This window comes from Convolutriloba macropyga, chromosome 10, assembly GCF_964194025.1.
Source record: "Convolutriloba macropyga chromosome 10, txConMacr16.3, whole genome shotgun sequence".
NCBI classification, from domain to species: domain Eukaryota; kingdom Metazoa; phylum Xenacoelomorpha; order Acoela; family Convolutidae; genus Convolutriloba; species Convolutriloba macropyga.
Genome location: NC_134477.1, coordinates 29,142,629 through 29,164,570, shown reverse-complemented (window position 1 = coordinate 29,164,570; position 21,942 = coordinate 29,142,629). Strand labels below are relative to the sequence as shown.

The 21,942-nt window shown below is 36.6% G+C and overlaps 1 protein-coding gene across 2 annotated transcripts in view; it reads left to right on the top strand.

Moving 5' to 3' along the window:
- The window catches only part of LOC142348418 (uncharacterized), a 41,191-nt gene extending 20,169 nt beyond the window's left edge, over positions 1-21,022 (top strand). For both annotated transcript variants that reach the window (XM_075399776.1, XM_075399775.1), the window contains exons 4-5: positions 19,483-19,610; positions 20,673-21,022. In XM_075399776.1, coding sequence (XP_075255891.1) covers positions 19,483-19,610; positions 20,673-20,939 — 395 coding nt within the window. In that variant the 3' untranslated portion in view covers positions 20,940-21,022. The remainder of the gene's footprint in view (positions 1-19,482; positions 19,611-20,672) is intronic.
- Positions 21,023-21,942: the final 920 nt, after the last annotated feature.

Here is a 21,942-nt window from a genome sequence, read left to right as displayed (position 1 = left end):
TGTCCATAGAGTCCGTTAGAGTTGTACACTTGTTGATTGTTTAAATACACTTCGCAGTTGGAGAAAAGAGAGTGTAACAAGTTGTTGACATGAGTCAAATATTGTAAATCATCATCGGTGAAAGTCATACCCATATCTGGTTTTCCATGCTCCTCTTTTTTCATGAAATCGTCAAATAATCTTCCCTTTTGTAATCCAACTTTAATTTGTAAATGAATATCTCTCATATCGAGATAAATACTTCTATCTGTTTCAAATTCAAATTCAATGCTGCTTTCATCCAATGAAGTGCTGGGATAAACTTCTTGAATATGGGATGATTCAATTGGTTCCAAAACCGGAATTTTGTCAAAAATCTCCAAGCAAGAATTTGTAAAGTGTCCATAACGGAAATTACTGTCATTTGTTGATCTGGTATTCATTTTAGTTTGGTAAAAATATCCCTCCTAGTTCGACGACGTCGACTGATTTTTGGCGAGCGTTTTCGAATAATACGTCGTTTTCTAGGTTTTCCTCCTCCTAGTTGTTTACGTAAAGTTTTCTTTCCAACATCTGTGGCTGCAGATTTGAACTTTTTCCTTCCAGCTAATACATTTCCGATTTCTGGCGCAGCTAATTCAATCAAGTCAGCACCAACTCTTTTAGCTGCTGGTACAACATATCGTCTCAAAAAAGGAATTGCAGTTCTCCCAATTGTTTGTGCTAAAGCTCCATATCCTCTTCCCCTTTGTCTTGAATAACCACGAAAATACGGTAAATCACTGTCTGCAACCATTTTTTGTAAACTTAATTTTAAAAATGATTGTCTGAAGCTCTTCTGAACATCAATACAGCTCTTGTTACACCTACTGAATTGAAGGGAACTTTTTCACCGTATGAGTCGCGGAGCTCAAGTTTAATGCTGTGGAAAGAATTTTTAAGAATTTTTTTAAATTGTAGATTTGGGAAGTTTTGATAATTCATATATTGTCCAGTAGATATTATGTCTCCATTCTTAATTTTAGAAATAAACGGAATACATCTCAAAAGCGCGGCTTTTGTATCACCTACAATATTGTATTCAACAATATCACTGTATACCATGAGAGTATGAATTCGAACAATATCATAAGGAAATTTAGGAAAATGTGGTCCAGCACCACTCATAAAAACACCCATTCCGTAAACAGCTTCCTCACACCCAAATACGTGACAGAGATCAGTACTGAAGATAACTAGTAACGAGTTTTCATTAGGAAGGCTTAGGGATATTCTCTGTGTAATTCTGTTGACTTTTATTTTGATTGGAGTTTTCTCATACTTTTCTCTTTCCTGAATTTGTTTGTTCATTTCGTTCACAATATCAGATATTGATGGATATAGTCCTGCATCAATTGAATAATAATCGGAAGGTTTTGTATCTGGAGTTGCAGCATCTAGATAGAAAAATTTTCCATCTGTAATATTCTGGTACAAAGACGGATATGATAGTTCGGTTATTGCCACCTCCCATTCTCCTTCAAGGTTAATCTGTTCGGGAAGGAAATTGGTAAAAGAACTCAATGTATTATTTGGATAACAATCAAAGGATGCGTTGGAAACCAGCTCTACCGTAAAAGAGTTCATCACTAAATGATACACTTTGAGAGCTCTTGTTCATAAAATTTTCCTAGTATTTCATCACCCTGCTCTCCCTTGAGGTTGTATGTTGGAGGTTTGTACGTAGCAATCTTAACAATTTCAAAGATTTCACTCGTGAACTGTGACTTGTATCCTTTTCTAAAAGGAATGTCGTATTTCGAAATTCGTACTTTATCCCCTACTTTAAACCGAGGTTTTTTGTATTGTCTGATCGGATTTTTGTAAAAGATTGATAAAAAGTCTTTGTTTTTTACCTCCTTTGGAGCTTTACCTGTAGATCTATTTACTCTACTATTCATTGTATTTAGGAAAGATCCCATTTTTACAAGGTACTTATGTCCGTTTTCTTCCATGAAGCGATAAATAATGTTTTTCAAAGATCTGATAGCTCTCTCAGCTACGGCAGCTTTTGTTTCACTTCTCGTTGAATAAATTTTAATTTTCTTTTCTCCACAAAATTTCCGAAATTCGCCACCAAACTCTGTTCCTTGATCAACCCATACTTTTTGTGGGATGTTGTTTTTTCGTAGCATTTTTTTGAAAGCTGCTACAGCATCTGTAGAATACTTTGATTTCATTGGTTGAACACGGACAAAACGAGAAAATACATCAACGCAGATTAATAAATACTTTACTCCGTTATTAAACTCTGACAATTTGTCCATAAAAGCTAAATCAAGACACCAAATTTCATTTATCCGCTTTGCAAATGCAGGTAATCGTCTAAAATGTCGATTTGCTTGACGGTATTTTGTATAGGAATTTTCAGTGTGGAGAAAGGAAATAACCTTACCTCTTGATAAACCGCTCGCTTTTTGAAGATTTCTAACCGATCCAAATGCAGCTTTTCCTTCTTTGTATAATCGTTGAAGTTTCGCTTTTTCAGATTTTGAAAGGGATCCAACTCCCTCTGTCTTTGCTTTTGGCATCCTTGTTTACAATTTTGCTCGGACTTATCCCTGTAGCATCAAGTATTGTGTAATATATATCAGGAAATGCAATATTTTTTCTCTTCAATGCGTAAATAAAATCGGTAAATGCTACATTTGTATCTCTTCCATCCAGTAAAATGGAGTCACTGAGGGACAGCTTGATTCGAGGACATTTGAGTATTTGATCTACAACTGACTCGTTTTTGAATGATTTTGTGTTAGTGGTGATGTCCTTGTGAAGAGAATCTAAATTTTGTGGAACGAAGTTAACTTTTTCCTCACTCTCGTCCAATTTATACACATGTAATTTGAATTTTTGTTCGTAAAGCTGTTGAGGAATCAAAACAAACTGTTCCATTTCAAGAAAGACGGTTAATGATAGACGGAGTTAGAATTGATATAAGTTCTATTCCTTTCCTTGAACTTAAAATTGCTCTCCTTTTATTTATTCCAGTTCTTTTTAGAATAAGCTGATGAATTTCGTCTTGATACTTTTTTACGTCTCGTTTTTGAATATCTTGCAGTTCTCCTCTGAGCATGTTTACGATGCACTCGTTTAGGAACTGAATAAATTCTTTCGGACAATTTTTTAGGTAAGTTCTTTTGAAGTTCCGGGAATAACTTTGGAACGTTGTCAGAGTAGAGAGATGTTGTGTGCTCATCACTCAAAAATGTGGTCTGCTGTTTATGTTGTGGAAGGAAAAAAATTGAAGAAATCGATCCACTATTTGTACAAAATCGAAGAGAGTCGACTGTTTTGGGAGTTAAATCAATAAGTAAATGACCATAAGGAATAGAAGTTGCTTTGGTATACCAATCTTTTAATTGTGAACCTAATCCCAACTGTTGGCTCAGAGTGTTTATTTGCAGTACATCTCTAGGAGATTTGAACAAGACGATATGAGTATTTTGTAACTCTATATCTCTTCCTAATCTACTCTGATGAAATAAATTGTGTTTGATGTATATTGTGCTGAGTCCTTTATGTCTTCCAGCTGTTGCAATTTTAACGAAATCTTTAGAGCTGGAAATCTCCTCACAAGAGTCGTCAAAAATTAACAGATACTTTGTTCCGTTATTTGGGAGGTTTTGAATAAACTCAAAGTCAACTCCTTCTATGAACTCAATATTTTTAACATCTTTAGACATTAAACCATAAAGAGATTGATAATGTTGATAGAAGTAGTAAATTTTGTCGAACTCTGGTTGAAAAGTTCCAATTGTTAACCATTCATGTATAAGATGAGATTTCCCAGATCCGCTTGGGCCAACCAATGAAATAAAAATTCGTTCTTTTATTGAAATTATCTTGTTCATAATTTAGGTGAAGGTAAAATATAACCAACTGTACTAGAAAGGATTGCAATCCAAACTGTTGTTTCTTCACACGTTGTAGCCAATGTTATTCGTACTATACAACAGACCAGAATTACGAGTATAACAAAAAATTGGGACAGAAAAACGACTAGAGACCTATTACAAGCCTGTCCAAAACATTTCCATGATTGTCGTTCCTGATTATTATCATCAAAGACAAAATTACCCAAATTTAATCCTTTATCTGTATGCTCAGTCATTTAAACGTAATCATTGAGACGATAGAGAAAATGTTTCAACTGAATTGTGATGTAAATAAATAAAAAAATGAGATAAGCTTCTAAACATAAAAAAGAAACAAACAACAGCGACAGCCAAAACACTGTCTCTTCACAGGAATTAATAACAGAAAGCATAAAAAAGGAGAATAAATTCAAAATTAAGAAAAACGACAGAATTGAAATGAAGAATAACTGTGTAACGCTAGGACAAAATTTGTTCAACTTTCTCATTTTTGAAGCAACTTTTCTATGTTTTGTAGGCGAAAAAAATGATTTTAAAAATTAATTAAAAGACAATATGATACATTACAATCAAAGTACATAAAAATTTTTACAAATATTAAATTTTGTCAAAAAAATTAAGAACCCAAGTTCCATAAGCATAAGCTTTCTTCTCTGCACAGTGCAATGTTTTCTTGTGTCGGAAGGGGTAGTTACTACATTCCCAGATGGTATCTTCGTTGGAAATCAACTTAGAGGCTTTTGGACATCCAAAATCGTCCAAATTTTCCACATCCTTACACCAATAATTGGATAGGATTTTACATTTCTCCAATCCTTTGGCAAAGTATTCGGTTGTAGGAGAACAATGTTGATGAATTATGGTTGGAAGATCTGAGTAATCAACTTTTCCATTATTCCAGTTTATTCCATGTAAATTCTTTGTGTTCCACTTTGCTTGAAATGTTGGCTTGTAGTCATTCGGTGGGAGGAATGTATATCCTAACACAATTCCGTCCTTGAAAATTCCCAGCTCCTTGACAACTGTTCCCTCCAAGCACTCAATATCAAACACAACGAGAGTCATCTAGTATAACAATCTAGTATTTTAAAAATATGAGGATGACAAACTTTGATGTAGAGACAAAAGAATAATCCAGTTATATGACCTAGAAGACAGGAGCTGGGTAATTGCGGCAGTATGTAACAATAACCTGGTCCTTCGTCTGTTGTTGTTTTCACAGCTCCAGCAGAATCATGTAAAATTGCATGTAGACGAAAAATTTTTGATCTAGCTAAGAAAAAGTCCAAAAGAGAGTTTTCATATCCAATTCTTCCTCCGTGAGGAAACTTTTGATCAATTTCGTCCAAATCGACATTTCGGTCCCAAATTTTACACGCTGCGAGAAAACAGTTTTTACGTTTTTCGTTCGTAGGGAACATTGAAAGTATGCTTCCGTAACAATTGAAAATGTTTACCAGAGTAACAATATTCATTAACTCTGAGTTGTTTCGTCCAAAATAATGCAAGTCTTTTTGTAATTTTCTATATAGGAAAGAAGTGTTGGTAGATGATCTACTAGATTTTTATACTCCTCTTTTTTCAAATCAATCTTTGTAAGAAAACTCCACTGATATCCGTTCCAGCGATGTTGAGAAATGGAAATTTCTTGTTTGTCAGAACGATATGTTAGAGTTGTTCTGCGCAGCCCATTATGAATAACCCACTTGAATTCAGAAATTTGGGACTCTACGTCTAAATTATCCAAATTGGGAAAATTTTGCGCTTCAAGAACTGTATATGAATACCTTTTAAGCTCGTGATGTAACCTGACGTGAAAAACTTTTGATTTATCTCTGAGACTTAAGAAAATGTTTCTAGAGCATCCAATATCCCAACTCATTCTAAGAAGAAAAAAGTTTCAAATGAAAAAATGTTTACTGAAAGTCAAATACATATAATCACCAAATATTCATCATTCAATTTAAAAAACACATAATATTGCGCAGCAGTAGTTATTGAAATGTACATTGTTCAATATTAGAGAAGTCTTTAAGATTTTCAATGAGTTCCTTGAATTCTTCCATTTTATAGCTGACGTAAGTCACTTGCTTGAACTCATTGCTCTCTTTGCGACAAAATATTCGGATCTGGACATAAACTGAAGCTGGATTGTCCTGAACGTACTGTATAAAGGTAACGTAGAGTCTTCGATTTTTTCCAATGCTGATCTCTCTTGCTTTGTGACATTGTTGCAGCACGTCTTCCATTTTTGGGTTCTTCTCAAATTGAGCTGGATTCTCGAATTTCCCAGTCTCCATTCAGCAGATCGTTCTTCAGAAGACAAAATTTCTTGAATTCGTAATCTCCAATTCTCAGTTGTTGGTACTTTTTAAATGTTCCACATTTATCTTTTTTAAAGACTTGAAAAGTTGGTTCCGAGTAATTTTGTCCATTTCTAAATATTTGGGACACAGTAAATCTCCCAAATCTGTTTGGATGAGAACCAAAGTCAATATAAAATGGGACGGAATCAGTACCCAATTTAGGTTGTGAATCTGTAAACATTGATGGAGCGCTCGAGTAACAAGGAGATACTTTGGAGAGAGACATTTACGTAACTTGTGTAAGCTGCGAGAAGTTGATTAAATGATTTGCTTAAAAAATTAAGGGCCTCTACAACGCAGAATTTCCTTTTATGCTAATGACATCATTGTTTTCGCACAATTTCCTAAAAAGGAAGAGAAAAATGTGTCTATTTAGAATTCTTCCTTAAAAGGATTTATAATCAGAAATTTTCAATAAAGAAAACTTCTGAATCATTATAGAAAAAGAGTCTTTGTGTTTAGCACGTCTGTGTTGCATTAGAGAGAAGTAGTGACGAAAATATTTTGATTAAGTAAAACATCGAAATTTCTTAATCCGCTGTTTCTTGAATTGATTCATAGTTCAAATGAGATTTTAAATTGCACATAACAATTTCATTGGTTTCCTTATTTGGAATTTGAATTCCTTTATAATTTATAAGTTGATTTCCTTATTCGGAATTTGGTTTTATTTTTAGTAAATAAATTAGTTTCCTTATTTGGAATTTAAGTTCAAATAAGGAAATCAATTTCTTTAGAACTAAATAATTTTACAGAATGGCAGCAGTTATGTGTCAGGTTTTACCACACTTTTACAAAAAATTCTGTGAAAAGGCGTTGTTTATATCTGTATCTGTCAAAGATTATAGACCATATATTCTTACAAGTGAATATGTTGTTGCTTCACACAACAGTTTCTGTCCCCTGAAAACCTGTCGATATCACATTGTTCTCATTTCTCTCTCCATCGGAGACTTGCTTCAAAAACTGGAAGATCTCTCCTATTTATATCAGACAGTTGATTGTTTATATACATTATATAAACATCAATTTTTTGGCAATATTTTGGAAGAATCGGGACTTGTCTTTACTCAGTTAGACAGAGCAGTACAACACAATTATGAGAACAAATATGTTGAGAAGTTACCTAGTGTGTCTAAAAAAAGATTGAGTAGAAAGAAGTTCAAGAGACATCTACTACGCGCTGAACAAAGAAATGTAAGCACACAAACAATGGGATCTTCTTTTCTGGACAGAATTCAATCTCTTAAAAACTCAAAATATGAGGGTGAATTGATAAAAATTGTTGACTGTTTGTTAGACGGCCATGGCTTAATTGATAATTCTCTGTTATATCTTGAAATTAGAAAGTAATAAATTTGTAATTGCATCACAATTATTTACATAATATCAGTTTTATATTTGGTTTAAAAATCAAGAAAATTCAATTTTTCATTTTATACAATCTTTTTCTTAAATGTTTAAATTGATACCTCTAATCTGTTAAATGTCAAGTTTTGTAACAAATTATTCTTTTAAAAGTCGAGTTTTCTCACAAAAATTTTTGTTAACTGTTGGGTTTTGGAACAATTTATTTTAATAAAAGTCGAGTTTTCTCAACGAAATTTTTGTTAAATGTCGAGTTTTCATTCAATCTTTTTGTTTAAATATCAAAAAACAGTTTCCAATTGGATACAATAAAGCGCAAATTTTTTCCTGATTTTCACCAGTTTACGGTATAATTCAACGCAAAAAAGGAAGAGATTTTTTAATTTGTAAAATGACAAGTTTTTTTTTTCTATAACAACTTAAAAATCGAGTTTTCATACAGGTTTTTTTCTTAGAAATCAAATTTCTGCTCAGTTTTTTTTCTCAAATATCAAATTTTTGATCAAAAACTTTTGTTAAATGTCGAGTTTTGATAATGCTATTTCCGTTAAATATCAAGTTTTGTAACGAAGTTTCAAAATTCAAAATTTTGTTTGATTATATCCTTGTGGACTGGTTTAGAAAAGAAAGCTCACATGAGAAAAATTATATTATAAAGAATGTTTAAATACATCACCAGGAAAATGTATAAATCAACATACAACTTTTCCGTTAAGATCGATTACAAATGAAGCTGCAAAATTGTACCAACTCGAATCTATTCAAACAGAGTTCTCACAACATACTCTGGTAAGTTTTGAATCTCATTCCCAAAAGGTCTAGAACGTTCAAATATTACTGGAGGATCAGTTGGTTGAACGCTGATTGAAGTTGTTGAGTTTTCATCAGTCAGCAAAATTGGATTGTGCGCCGTTCCATCCTCTATGGAAGGTGTTGTCATTGATGGAGTAGTCGACATATCAGTAGAACCATAGTACTGTGCCGGATCAAAGTTCTGCTGTTCATTTGTTGTCCAAGTGCTAGTATCAACACTTAGCTCGCTCCCATCAAAGCTTGACACAGTTTGAAGCAAATTCCCTGACTCCTCCACTGAACTCAAAACTTGATTTACATCCGGGCTAGAGAACCAAGAGTTGGGAATTTGCCCTTCTTCCCAAGGGAAAGTATATTGAATGTTGCCAGTGACGTAGGTAGGTGGAAATTCTGTCCCAGCAACGTGGGGATAGTGGTGCCCACTAATAACAGCAACTTCGTGTCCCATCGCTTGAGTTCCAAGCTGATTCTCCGTAATTGGAACCTGACCCTGATGATAGGTGTCGAACTGTTGTCGCTGGTGTTCAATAATATGCCACACAGTGATGGGTAAAGTCATTACAGACTCATATAATCCGTTTGATAAGTCTTTAATACTTATCCGAGCAGTCTCCTCAGTGAAGGAAAATGAGTACAGAAGACTGTTGTTTTGCACAGTAAACTCCATTTTGTTCAGATGAGTTGATAGAAGTGGATTTTTTAGGAACAAAAGCAGTTTGTAAATGAACGTATTGAAAACTGTCAAGTAGAGAGTAAGTTAGAAAACAACAAAATTCACTTTATAGTAGGACAAAAAGAATATCTAAGTTAGAAACAGATAAACGTTACAACTGAAGTAGGATCTGTAGATAAGAAGAATGTGAATGTAGGAACTCAATTGTATAAAGTTTTGAAGAGTAGTTAGCAGGACGATGAGGAACAGAGGTGAAATTAATTTTGAGGAAATGAAAGAGAATGATGAAGTCTAACTTTGTCGCTCCTATTTATAGTGAATTCCGTCCAATAAGAACAAAGTAACCAAAGAAGGAAATATTTTGTAGAAAAACTGACGTTAGTAACCGAAACAGGAAATGGAAATCATTTAATGTATCCAAATATGGAAGAATTTGTTATAAAATGATGCTCGTATACGAAGCAGGAACATCAATGCGTGAAAAGAAACCAAATATGGTTTTTGAATAATACATGTATCACATGATATGACTACTTGTTTACTAAATAAGGATAGCTCATTGGGAACGAAGTGACATAATTTACCAAAAATGTTAAGCTCTGATAAATTTGTTCAACTTCGTTAAATTTTAAATCAATCTCGGAAAGTATTCCATTTTTGGAACAGAACTTTTGTACATATATATTTGGGAGCCGAATTCCAAATCGAATTTTTACTCCTTCAGAATTGTAATCTGTATAATAATGAAAAAACAACGCGCTTTGTACAGATGAAGTGATTGCTATGGGGTCAGGAATTGGAATACAGTTCGCTTGTGCTAGATTTCTGTACTGTTCTAACATTTCGGGAACAGAATTCAAAATAAATAAAATTTTGTACTTGTTAATGTGTAGCTCTGACGATAAATCAAATGATTGTTTCGTTATATAATCATCATATTTGAATTTTTTAATGGAAAATGTTGCATATTCGAATCCTTTACTAAATCGGATTATTCTGTCATTCTGAACGCAAATGTCCAAGAAATTGTAGAAAAAATAGGAATCAACATCAATCTCGTCAACTTTGTAAGCATCGGCAATTCCTTCTTTCCTCTTATATATTTTTTCCAACAACTGTAAATGATTTTTGATTAACATTTTTCGCAAATGAGCAAAATTTCACGCAATACTCTGTTTATGTAAAAGAAAATTAAAATTAAGAAACAATTACACAAAATAAAATTGTTAATCTTCAGAATAATTTCTTTAACACGGGATTTTGATTGGTTGAGAGGTTCCAAGACAATAACGTTAAGTTGTAAAGTAAATATTTGTTCGTGAAGTATGGATGAATATTTGTTTTCGACATCTTTAACATTGTTGTAAAAGCACATTCATGTGCTAATTTCAATTTTCAATAGGACTAGATTTGTTTGCAAGCACCGGATTCTGTCAATTGCGGATAGACACAAATTTGAATCACAGAGTTTGTTAAGATTGGAACAATTTGTTTTAATTTGTTGTGAGTCTGTTTTTGGATTATGGCTGGATGAAATATGAAAACTTAAATAAAATGTAAAAGAAATGATTAAGAAGATATATAAGAATGATTTGCTATTTTTTAGTTTACTCCAAGGAATGAATTCACACATTTAAAAAGAATGTTCTTAATTATTAAAGGTATTTGTAAATGGAAGAATCTGATTGGTTTATTCATTATGTTCTAGAATGTTCGGTTATGACAACAAGCTTCTTAAAATGGAAATGATAAATTTCCATATATGGAGTGATGCGTCATAGCTGCGTTCCCTAAATGTACAAAAATAATTTCTTTCATTCTCACTTTGTTATTGTCACAATTAGTTGCTCGTCACAATACCCGAATTTGTTTCATCTTGTACCAAAACAATGCCTTCTCTCGATAGAAATCTCCCAGTGAAATGCACAAAGTGCAACAAAATGGTGGTGAAGAAGAATATGGCAAGGCAAAAGCAGTCTTGTGATAGTGGGACTCTATTTTGTCCCAAATGTCCACATTTCAGTACAAAGAAGAAAGAAGACATGAATTACCACATTGCTAAGCATCACGCTCCTAAGGATACAAAGCTAAGCACTATGTGTACTGTATGCTTGGAGGAGTTTCCGAGTTTCTATTCTCTTCAACAACACAAGAGGAGAAAGCATGGAACTTCAACAAAAGTTGGAACAAAATCGAGTGAAAAGCTTAAAGAAGTTCTAGAATCAGAGGAGCTAGAAAAGGACAACGAGCAGCTACAACAAGAACTTAGTGCTTGCCAGCACTTTTTTGACGATACTGAGATGGAAAATGGAAGACATCAAGTGTTCAACTTCAAGCTGTCCAAGCTCGATCCTCATGAAATTAATAAAAAGTTGAAAGAAGTATTCGAAAAACTCAACTGTGCAGCCAAAGTCAACTTAGCTCTAGGATTTATATTAAGAAATGTGGATACGGACGAATATCGATACTTCTACGCTCACGAGAACAACACTTTCTTCGAGAAATCTCATCTACTCTGTTCCAAAGGAGACTTAGTCTCTCTTCAGGACAGGATTGAAAAGATGGATTTAGTGGAGACGTGTGCTCAGGAGCGGGAGAATACAAAATGGCGATTTGCTCTGACTACAAATGTAACAATATTTTGCGCTCTCCTAAAATCCATTCCAATGGTATGTACCGATGCTGTTCTTCCTGAACAGTTACTCAGACGACCAGATGTGAATTGTCTCGTATCGAATGGCTATGGTGAGACTTACAAAGATTATCTTTGCTTATTCCGAGCTATAGCTGTTCACTTATATGGATCATCGGAGCTTGAGATCAATGCAAAAAATTTGTTTAGTGCATTCCTCCACGAATCTGGACAAGACGCAATCAATTTCAGAGGGGTATCGATCGATCATCTTGTATTTGTTGAAAATGCGATAAAGCACAACATATTTATTTACGATATTGACATTGTAGATGGAGATTTTGTTGGTCAACTTGCGAGAAGTATTGAAATGTATGAGAAAAATATTAATTTATTACGTTACAACAACCACATATGCTATGTAGATGATATCAACACATTCTTTAAACGATTCCATTGTCCCAGTTGCGATACGTTCATTCAGAAAGCGGGAAATTTCAACCGCCATGTTAAAACGTGTAAAGATAGAGTACAGCATATTTACCCAAAGAGTGTGTATACATTGCGCGAGACCTTATTTGATAAGCTTGACGGATTTGGAATTTCCTACAACGATGATCAAAAATTGTTCAAGAACTTAGCTATTTTTGACTTTGAATCGATATGTGTACCCTCCGACCAATTAAAAGATACAAACACAACCACTTGGATTGGAAAGCATGAACCAATCTCTGTCTCTATTTCCTCCAATTTAATTGATGAACCTGTCTTCCTATGCGATAAAGATCCGAAAGCTCTCATTATATCTTTTGTTGAAGCTATTGAAGACTTAGCGAACAAAAGTAAAACTGAAATGTGGACAAAGTTTTCCTCTATTGAAGCAGTAATCAGAGCACGAGTTAACGCAATTGGCGAAAATTTAATTAAAAGAAAGGATCAAAACGCTTCAGCATTTGAGTGTGAAGATGAACGTACCGAAGAAGATGATGAAGCTGATATGTCTACGCAATTTCTCCAAATGCAGAAAAACCAGCTTTTGGACTTACAGCAGCACTTTGAGCGTTATGTGAACACTTTACCTGTGTTCGGATTCAATAGTGGAAAATATGATTTAAATCTCATTAAGTCCTATCTCCTACCCTATCTTATTCATGAGCGCGACATTCAACCTACTGTTATTAAAAAAGCAAATCACTTTGTTTCTCTTAAGTTTGGTGATGTACAATTTCTCGATATCCTCAACTTTCTCGGTGGAGCTACATCACTTGATTCTTTCCTTAAAGCATACAAGACAAATGAGACCAAAGGATTCTTCCCCTATGAGTGGTTTGACTCTCCCGAAAAGCTCGATGCAACTTTTCTCCCCCCTTACGACCGTTTCTTTAGCAAACTGAGAAACTATAATCCACTGGAGAAGGAATTTACTGATTTCACTAAATTGCTTAACAGTGGATTTTCTCAACAACAGTCATTAAAAAAGTTGAGGTTGAAAAATGTTCCTCCATCTGGAATTGACAATTACAATTACCTGAAAGTGGTCTGGGAGCAAGAAAAAATGGCTACATTCAGAGATTTTGTCAAGTGGTACAACAACAAGGATGTTGTTCCAACACTGGAGGCAATGCAAAAAATGATGGAGTTTTATCACAACAAGGGTATCGATATGTTAGAACTTGGATTTACACTTCCGAACTTGGCTAATATCTGTCTTCACAAGTCAACAAACCACAAGTTTTTTCCATTTGTTGAAGCTGACAAAGATTTACATAACAAAATACGTGAGGATATGACTGGTGGTCCATCTATTGTTTTTACTAGAAAAGCAGTAGTTGATCAGACCTTCATACGAAACTCTGAAAACCTTTGCAAGTCTATCGTAGGTATTGACGCTAGCCAACTCTATCCCTTTTCAATGTGTCAAGAAATGCCCACTGGACTTTACACTCGATGGGAATTTGATACAGATTCTCAAAAATTCAGGGCTCGAACAAACAGATCTCGAACATTTGAGAACATGGTTATGTCATATCTTCAATCACAACGTGCCGAATGTAAAATTGAGAGCTACTACACAACCGGAAAACAGAAGAAGATTGATTGTTTTAGCGTAGACGGATTTTGCACACATTGTAATACGGTGTTTGAAGCCATGGGTTGTTACTTTCATTTCTGTCCTTGTCAGGAAGCTAAAGCAAGTCTCTCGGAAGAGGAAACACAGAGAGGGATTAGAAAAAGAGAACATGATGAATTGAGAAGAGATTACTTAAAAAGTAAAGGATATAAGATTGTTGAAATCTGGGAGTGTAAATGGTGGGAAAGTGTTAAAGAAGAAGAAAATGTCAGAAATCACGTGAGAAAGAACTTTCCTTTCAAATTACCTTTGAAGCAAGAGTCTTTACTAGCTAAAATAAGAGATGGGGAGATGTTTGGATACGTACAATGTGATTTGGAAGTTCCCACAGGTTTGAAGTACAAGTTTTCGAATTTCCCGCCTATTTTTAAAAATTTCAACGTTAGTCGAGCTGATATTGGGGATTATATGAGAGATTACGCTGTCGAAAACAACTTACTGAAGCAACCTCAGCGAATGCTAATTTCAAGTTTCAATCTGGAAAATGGAACAATTATTACTCCCCTACTAAATTTCTACATCAGCCTCGGTCTGAAATGTACAAGAATTTATAGATTTGTACAGTACACGCCGCGCAAATGTTTCAACACCTTTGTACAGTCAGTGGTGGACGCTAGAAGAGGTGGAGATGAAAATCCTGATTCCAGCGTTGTTGCTGAGACTATGAAATTATTGGGTAATAGCTCTTACGGTTATCAGATTATGGACAGAAGCAAACATACAGAAACCAAATAATTGAACGATGAGAAGACGCACAAAGCAATCAATGGGAAAATGTTTAAGCGGTTGAACAATGTCTCAAAAGAGCTTTACGAAGTTGAGCTAGCAAAATCAAAAATTGAACACCGCGAACCTATAATAGTTGGATTCTTCATACTTCAGTACGCTAAATTACGTATGTTGGAGCTCTACTATAACTTCTTTGACAGATTTTGCGACGTGGATAAATTCGAGGAGTTAGAGATGGATACAGATTCCCTCTATTTAGCCTTATTTCATGAGAATTTGTATGATTGTATTCGACCTGCTAAAAAACAAGAATGGGAAGCATTGAGAAAGCAGGACTGTAACGACTCTTTCCAAGCAGATGCTATTAAAAATTTCTTCCCTAGAACATGTTGTTCTAAGCATAAGAAGCATGATAAACGGGAACCAGGACTTTTCAAGGAAGAATTCAGATGTACGGAAATGATTTGTCTTTGTAGCAAAACTTATTGTTGCTACGATGCACAGTCTGACAAATACAAGTTCAGCAGTAAAGGTCTCAATAAAAGAACACTAGAAGAGAACGGAGATGGACCGATGGAGAAATATCGACGTGTGATGGATGAAATTATCAATCTTACTTCAACAAATAGAGGGTTCAGAACAATAAACCATTGTGTTGCTACGTATGAGCAGACAAAGAAGGGACTGTCCTATTTCTACCCTAAGCGCATTGTTCAGTCTGACGGTATTCATACAGCACCACTCAACATATAACTTAAATCCTTTTACTATAGCACAATTCTTTAGTATTCTCTATTACATTTATACTGTGTCTGTAATTTTATACAATTTTAATTCATTTTTTTCTATCATTGAATTTTTTCCAATTAATGAGCGCGCAAAAGACATTTGTTACACAATTGATTCAAACAATTAGGGGAACAATCTTTGCAATTGACCTAAAATTTGTAAACAAAAATTCAACATGTCACATAATTACCCCTCAGATAACTAGGGTAATTGAAAACCCCCACCAATTAATTTCACAATTTAATAACATAAAATTTGTAAACAAAATTCAACCTGTCCCATAATTACCCCTCACATAATTACAGCAATTAATTACCCACGCCAATTCTATTGTTCTCACGTAATCACTTAATAACTACACAAACATTGATATTTTCCCCTCAAAATTTCAGCCTATCAGGAGCGTCTCCGAACCTACCCCCCACATTTGCACCGACTATACTACTAGAAAATGTACATGCACAAATACATACACAAAACCTATACCCTATCTTAATACATGGCGGCACCTAATCAATACATGTCCGCGGCTATAACTAATCTCAATACATGTCGGCGGCTATTACTAATCTCAATACATGTCGGCGGCTATTACTAATCTTAATACATGTCGGCGGCTATTACTAATCTTAATACATGTCGGCGGCTATTACTAATCTTAATACATGTCGGCGGCTATTACTAATCTTAATACATGTCGGCGGCTATTACTAATCTTAATACATGTCGGCGCATAATCTTAATACATGTCGCCGGCTATAACTAATCTTAATACATGGCGGCTATACCCTATCTTAATACATTAACGCCCCTATACCTAATCTTAATACATGCTCATTCATTCCCTATCTTAATACGTTACGGAGGACCCAAATCCCGAAAAATACGCTATACCCTATCTTAATACATGGGGGACCTCACCCCCCCCCCCCCCCCCGGGGAGTGTAGCTCACTATAATACTACTTGCACTTCTCTTTTCAAGGAAACCATGTTTTCACTATTATTCTGTTTAACATCATTCAATACTTTAAATATCGTTGCTGTTATTGCTCTCCTGTAATTAACTTAATCTAGTCCCCCTCAGTGCAGCCTTCCCAACTCCTAGCCCGCAGCTTGATGGCTGATCAAACCCACTGTCCACTCTGCAAGGGTCCCCTACGTAGGGGAGGCGTCTGGTGTCATACATGTTATAAATATTTGCACGTGAAATGCAGTGGTCTAGCCGCAGCGAAAGATTGGACCGAAAACTTCAGCTGCAAAAACTGCTCTGAGATCACCGCAGCCACCGAAACAGCAATCGCAACGCCGGCACCACACAACGCTTTGACCGTTCCCGACACTGCACTCATAGATCCTGCAACATCGCACGCCCCCGAACGTTCCGTCGCCGCAGCATCGAATAATTTTTGGGACCACTTCCAGCCTCATCACGCTGTAACAGTGCGCCAAATATACCGCGAGGTCGTCACTTGGAAGCCCTCGTTCTTCACGCTCGGTAAGAACAAGACAGGGGAACAGTTCGCCGAAGCCCTTCACAGTGTCCTCTCCCCGATTGCCGTAAACACGGATAGATCCGATATATCTCTGACCCTCTGTATGATACTTCCGCACCTAACCCTCAGTCGAACAAAGAACACGGACGATGGATCGAACAATAAGACCATCAAGCGTAGACTGCAAGCATGGTACAGCTGCAACTTCTCAGAACTGTTCTGTGAAGCGAAGGCAATCCAAATGAGAATGAATTCAAGGAACAAACAGCAGCACTCTGACCTCAAGATGTTCAACGATTTCATGTCTCGTGGTAAGATCAGTAATGCTATTCGCGTTCTTTCGGATGAGCACAAAGGCGGCGTGCTCGCACCTACCGATCTCATAGACGGTAGACCGGTCCTCGAGATTTTACGCGACAAACATCCTGAAGGTCAACCCTTGGAGCCCAACTGCATTCAGAGCGAACATCCACGCACGCTTCCTTACCACCCTGCTGTCTTCGACAAAATCAGTGCCAGGCTCGTCCGAAAGCATGCAATGAAGACTCATGGCAGTGCCGGGCCTTCAGGTCTCGATGCCGATGACTGGCGTAGACTACTTTCTGCTTTCGGGCAAACCTCCACGAACCTGTGCAAGCTTGTTGCAAAGTTTGCTAAGAGGCTGGCCACGTCCATAATACCACCGGATGATTTGATTACATACAATGGTTGTCGACTAGTGGCTCTGGATAAATGTCCAGGTGTGAGACCTATTGGTATTGGTGAAGTAATGCGTCGCATCACCGGACGCATAATCGTCGACTGCATCAAGCAAGATCTAACATCTCTCGGTGGAAACATGCAACTGTGCCTGGGCCAGAAATGTGGCATAGAACATGCCATACATTCGCTTCGCCACAGTTTTGATGATCCCGAAAACGAAGCAATTCTTCTAATTGATGCCAAAAACGCTTTTAACGTGCTCAATAGACGAACAGCATTAGAGAACGTGAAAGCCTTATGCCCATCTTTGCATGTTGCCTTACAGAATTCCTATAGCCACCCGTCTCATCTCTACATCGGTAAGTTGACCATACTGTCTCAGGAAGGTACGACACAAGGCGATCCCCTTGCGATGGCAATGTATGGAATCGCAATCCTACCCCTAATAACAAGACTTCATAATGACTCTTTGACACAAAAATGGTATGCTGATGATGGTAGCGTCGTCGGTAAGTTAGAAGATATCAGGGCACTCTTCGACAAGCTCACTGAGCTCGGTCCCAAGTATGGATATCTTGTCAATCCTCCGAAGTGTCAGTTGATAATTAAGCCAGGAGGCGAGCGCCAAGCATCAACTGTGTTTGCAGGCACAAATGTGGAAATCACGCAGGGCGCTCGAGTCCTGGGATCAGTTATCGGAAGCTCTGAGGCCAGTAAAAATTTCCTGAAAGATGCAGAAACTAAATACACAAAAAGTTTAGACAGACTTGGTCAATTTGCTCTCACCTCTCCCCAGAATGCCTATGCATGTTTGACGAAGGGGGTTCAACAGAAGTTGAGCTTCCTCTCGCGTACTACACCTTCCATGGACGGGGTTCTGGACAAGGTGGAGGAGCGGCTTGGCCGAGTCATACCGAACATCGTCGGCAAAGAAGTAATCCAAGAGGAAAGAGAACTTTTTTCTCTCCCTCTCAGAATGGGTGGGCTTAACATCGCCCTCCCACAAGATCTTCACAAAAATCTTGAGCAATCAGTTGAACTCTCAAGACCATTGGCGTCATTCAATAATATTCAACAATGTGAAGTAGAACAAACCAAGATCAGTCTCAGACAGAAAGCAGACAATCAACGCGAACTCATCTCGAAAAAATCCAGAATCGAAAACAATCTACCAGAAATGAAGTATACCATCCAGCTGGCCTCGGAGAAAGGAGCATCAAGCTGGCTTAACGCGCTTCCGTTGTCAAAACATGGTTTTGACCTCACGAAGACTGAGTTCCGTGATGGAATAGCACTTCGCTACACCTGGGAAGCGAAGAACACGCCAGCCATATGCCCATGCGGGAAAGAATTCAGCCTCACCCATGCCCTCCATTGCGCCAAAGGCGGTTATACGCACCTACGACACAATGAAATTAGAGATGTGTTTGCAAACCTGATGGATGACGTTTGCCACGATGTACAGATAGAGCCTACTCATCATGCCCTATTTTTCGACCTACATACATGATGCCGGATGGTGTACACGGCCCTTTATTGTTTTTTTAAACAGAAGAGAAGAAAAACGAAGAGAGAAACGTGGATTTTTGTAAGAAATGCGGTGAGTTTTTTTTATCACCGCATTTCTTGCATTAATTTGCCACTAAAGTCGATGCGGTGAATTTTTGTAAGAAATGTGATGAATTTTTGTAAGAAATGCGGCAAATTATTTTTCGCCGCAGTCACCGCATCTTTTACAAAAATTCACCCAAAAACCTCGACCCGGGTTATGTGGCATTTACGTCTAAATAGTTGGAATTTATTTGCGGTCGCGCATTAACTAGATTTCTGGTTGAACATTCCTATTTCTTTTACATATAGCCCAGAACTTAACGGTTGGCTATTTTGTTTAGTGACATGTTGTGAGTATCAAACAAACACCTATTTGGAGAAAGGTCAAAGGTATGGCATGTCACCCGTAGAATACATCAATGCAGCCTCCAATTATTCTAGTGATGACATGACGCTTATGGAAATATGGGTAAGTGAACGATTAAGACTTAGTCAGTGGTACTCTTTCGCCGAATTAAATTATTGTATGGTCGAAATACAAACGCTTGTTGTACAAATACAAATGAGAATACTGTTTAATTGCTCTTGAACGAAGTTCATAGCAATTATTGTAAACGTGTGTCTTTTTTATGCAAAATTTTCGCTTGACAATTTTGACTTTTCGCGTGACTTTTACGCCCTTGACTTTTTGCGTTTCGCGTGATCTAAAATTCTCTCTCAATCACAATTTCAACCGGCTGAACTCAATTGGCGGCAATTTAATACTAAAAGTCAAACGAAAAGTGCGCCGAAACTGGTGTCATTTTTTACTTTAAATCTTAATAGTGGTATATGTTAACATCTAATGTGGTTATTTGAAGCCCACTATTGAACTTCTTATTCCCATTTATGCTCCCCTCCCTACCTACTCCCCCCCCCCCCCGACTGAAGCAGGCTGCAATTGATTAGAGCTCCCCCTAGTCGTTCGAGAGCAATTCTTCCCACGTTTAGTCGGTTATGTTTCTATCTTTTTAATTTTTTAAGCTCTGGCACAGAATGTGTTAAAGCCATACATACCTGCATGCATCCTTATAGCGGGTGTTGGGGTTCAATTATTGATTACTCTCGAATGAATTTTGAAGCAGCTTTCGTAAACGTGTATGCAAAATTCTCCTTGAACGTTTTGGGCTGTTGTTCTAGGACATTCTCTGACTTCGGGGGTTCGAATCCCTCCCTTGTCGGATGATTTTGCACCCATAAAAATATAGGCTAGAGCCCTCGAATTAAGTTGCACCCGCCTGTCGTGCAAGAGCGATTTGTCCGACGTAAGTTGTTTATGTAGGCGAGTAAAAACTCTTTTCCGGAAATTTAACTTTTCTAAGACGCTGAAACTGTTCGAAAAGGTTCACTCGATAATAATCACCTGTGTGTAATTTAAATAATTCGTCAACTAATTTTGTGGTAACCGGCTGCAATTTTAAAAAAATGTAATCTAATTGATGTATTCGCGGATGCTTTTTAATTTTTCTTGATTGAAAATCTATTATTTCAGGCTCGTTACGATTACCGGTTGTGTGTGAACGTCATTCAAGAACTAACCTTCGCCAGAGGCTACGAGGAGCGACCTGCGCTATTTGGTGCAATGATAGCCGATGCCAACTTCGTCATTCCAAAAGCACCCACATCTAGGGGAACAGAATATGCGGTAACCTTCGCAATGAATGCAAGACAACTGACGAGAATACTAACTTTCGATTGGTTTAAAAATTATTTCATTTGTAGTGAACAGCCGTGGATTTGCAGCACACAGAATTGGTAATTATAGTGCTCATGAAGTTATGCTATTAAATATTGTTGATTTTCTTTCAGTTTTTGAAATTGCCAGTAAACTCTTTTAGTTAAGGTTTTTTCCTTTAGAAGAGATTGTGTTGCAAGAGTTGTGGGAATTGAGTTTTGACAGACATTTAAGAGTATTTGAGCGTCTTTAAAGTACGCGTCAGAGGTGAAGATGAATGCTGATCCATCATAAAACTGCAACTGGTGATCATTTTGATGGCAGTGCTGATTTTGCGAATCATTTTGCAAACAGACGGGTGCTTTTACTTACCAAGGAATGTCAAGAATTTTCTTCAATCTTTGGTTTGCTTGAAACAAATGACGTTTTATGCCATGAAAAATCGCGTTGGTTGTTAAGTTTTACTATTGGAAAACAAAGAAGAGAAGGTTTAATTTCTTAGGCGTGTTGTCAGGATAGACCGCAAGATAAATGTCTTATAAAGGACAAAAAGGTATTTGCATTTTCTAAGATTTGACATGTTATGAAACAACTAGAGACCAAAGTGCTTCTACATATTCTATCATATACATTTTATTAGCGTAAATCAACTTTGAACCTTCTGTTTTGCTAAAATTTTGATGAAGGGCGGAACAAGGTGGCAAGGTATCGTGTTCAGATATGAGATTCTTTGTATTCAACATATTTTAATAGCTCTCAAAGGAAGCTTGAAGCATTTATTGTAAAAGTGTGTCTTTTAATGCAAAAATTTCGCTCAACCTCGAAACTCTCCCTAGTTTAATGTTTGCACACCTTGAAAATCTATTGAGACTACAACAACCTCAAAATTGAATTGCCCCGCCAGTCGCTTGGGAGCAATTTGTCCGACGATAGTTGGTTTATGCGCATTTTTAAAGACTAAAATTATTTTAAGAAAATGTATAAATTCTTATTTATGCACTTCCAAGTTGCTGCATGTTGATAGTTGTTTTCAGCGAAACGAATCATAATGAAAAAAGTTTGATTGCTAACAGTTTGCTGAGTGGAC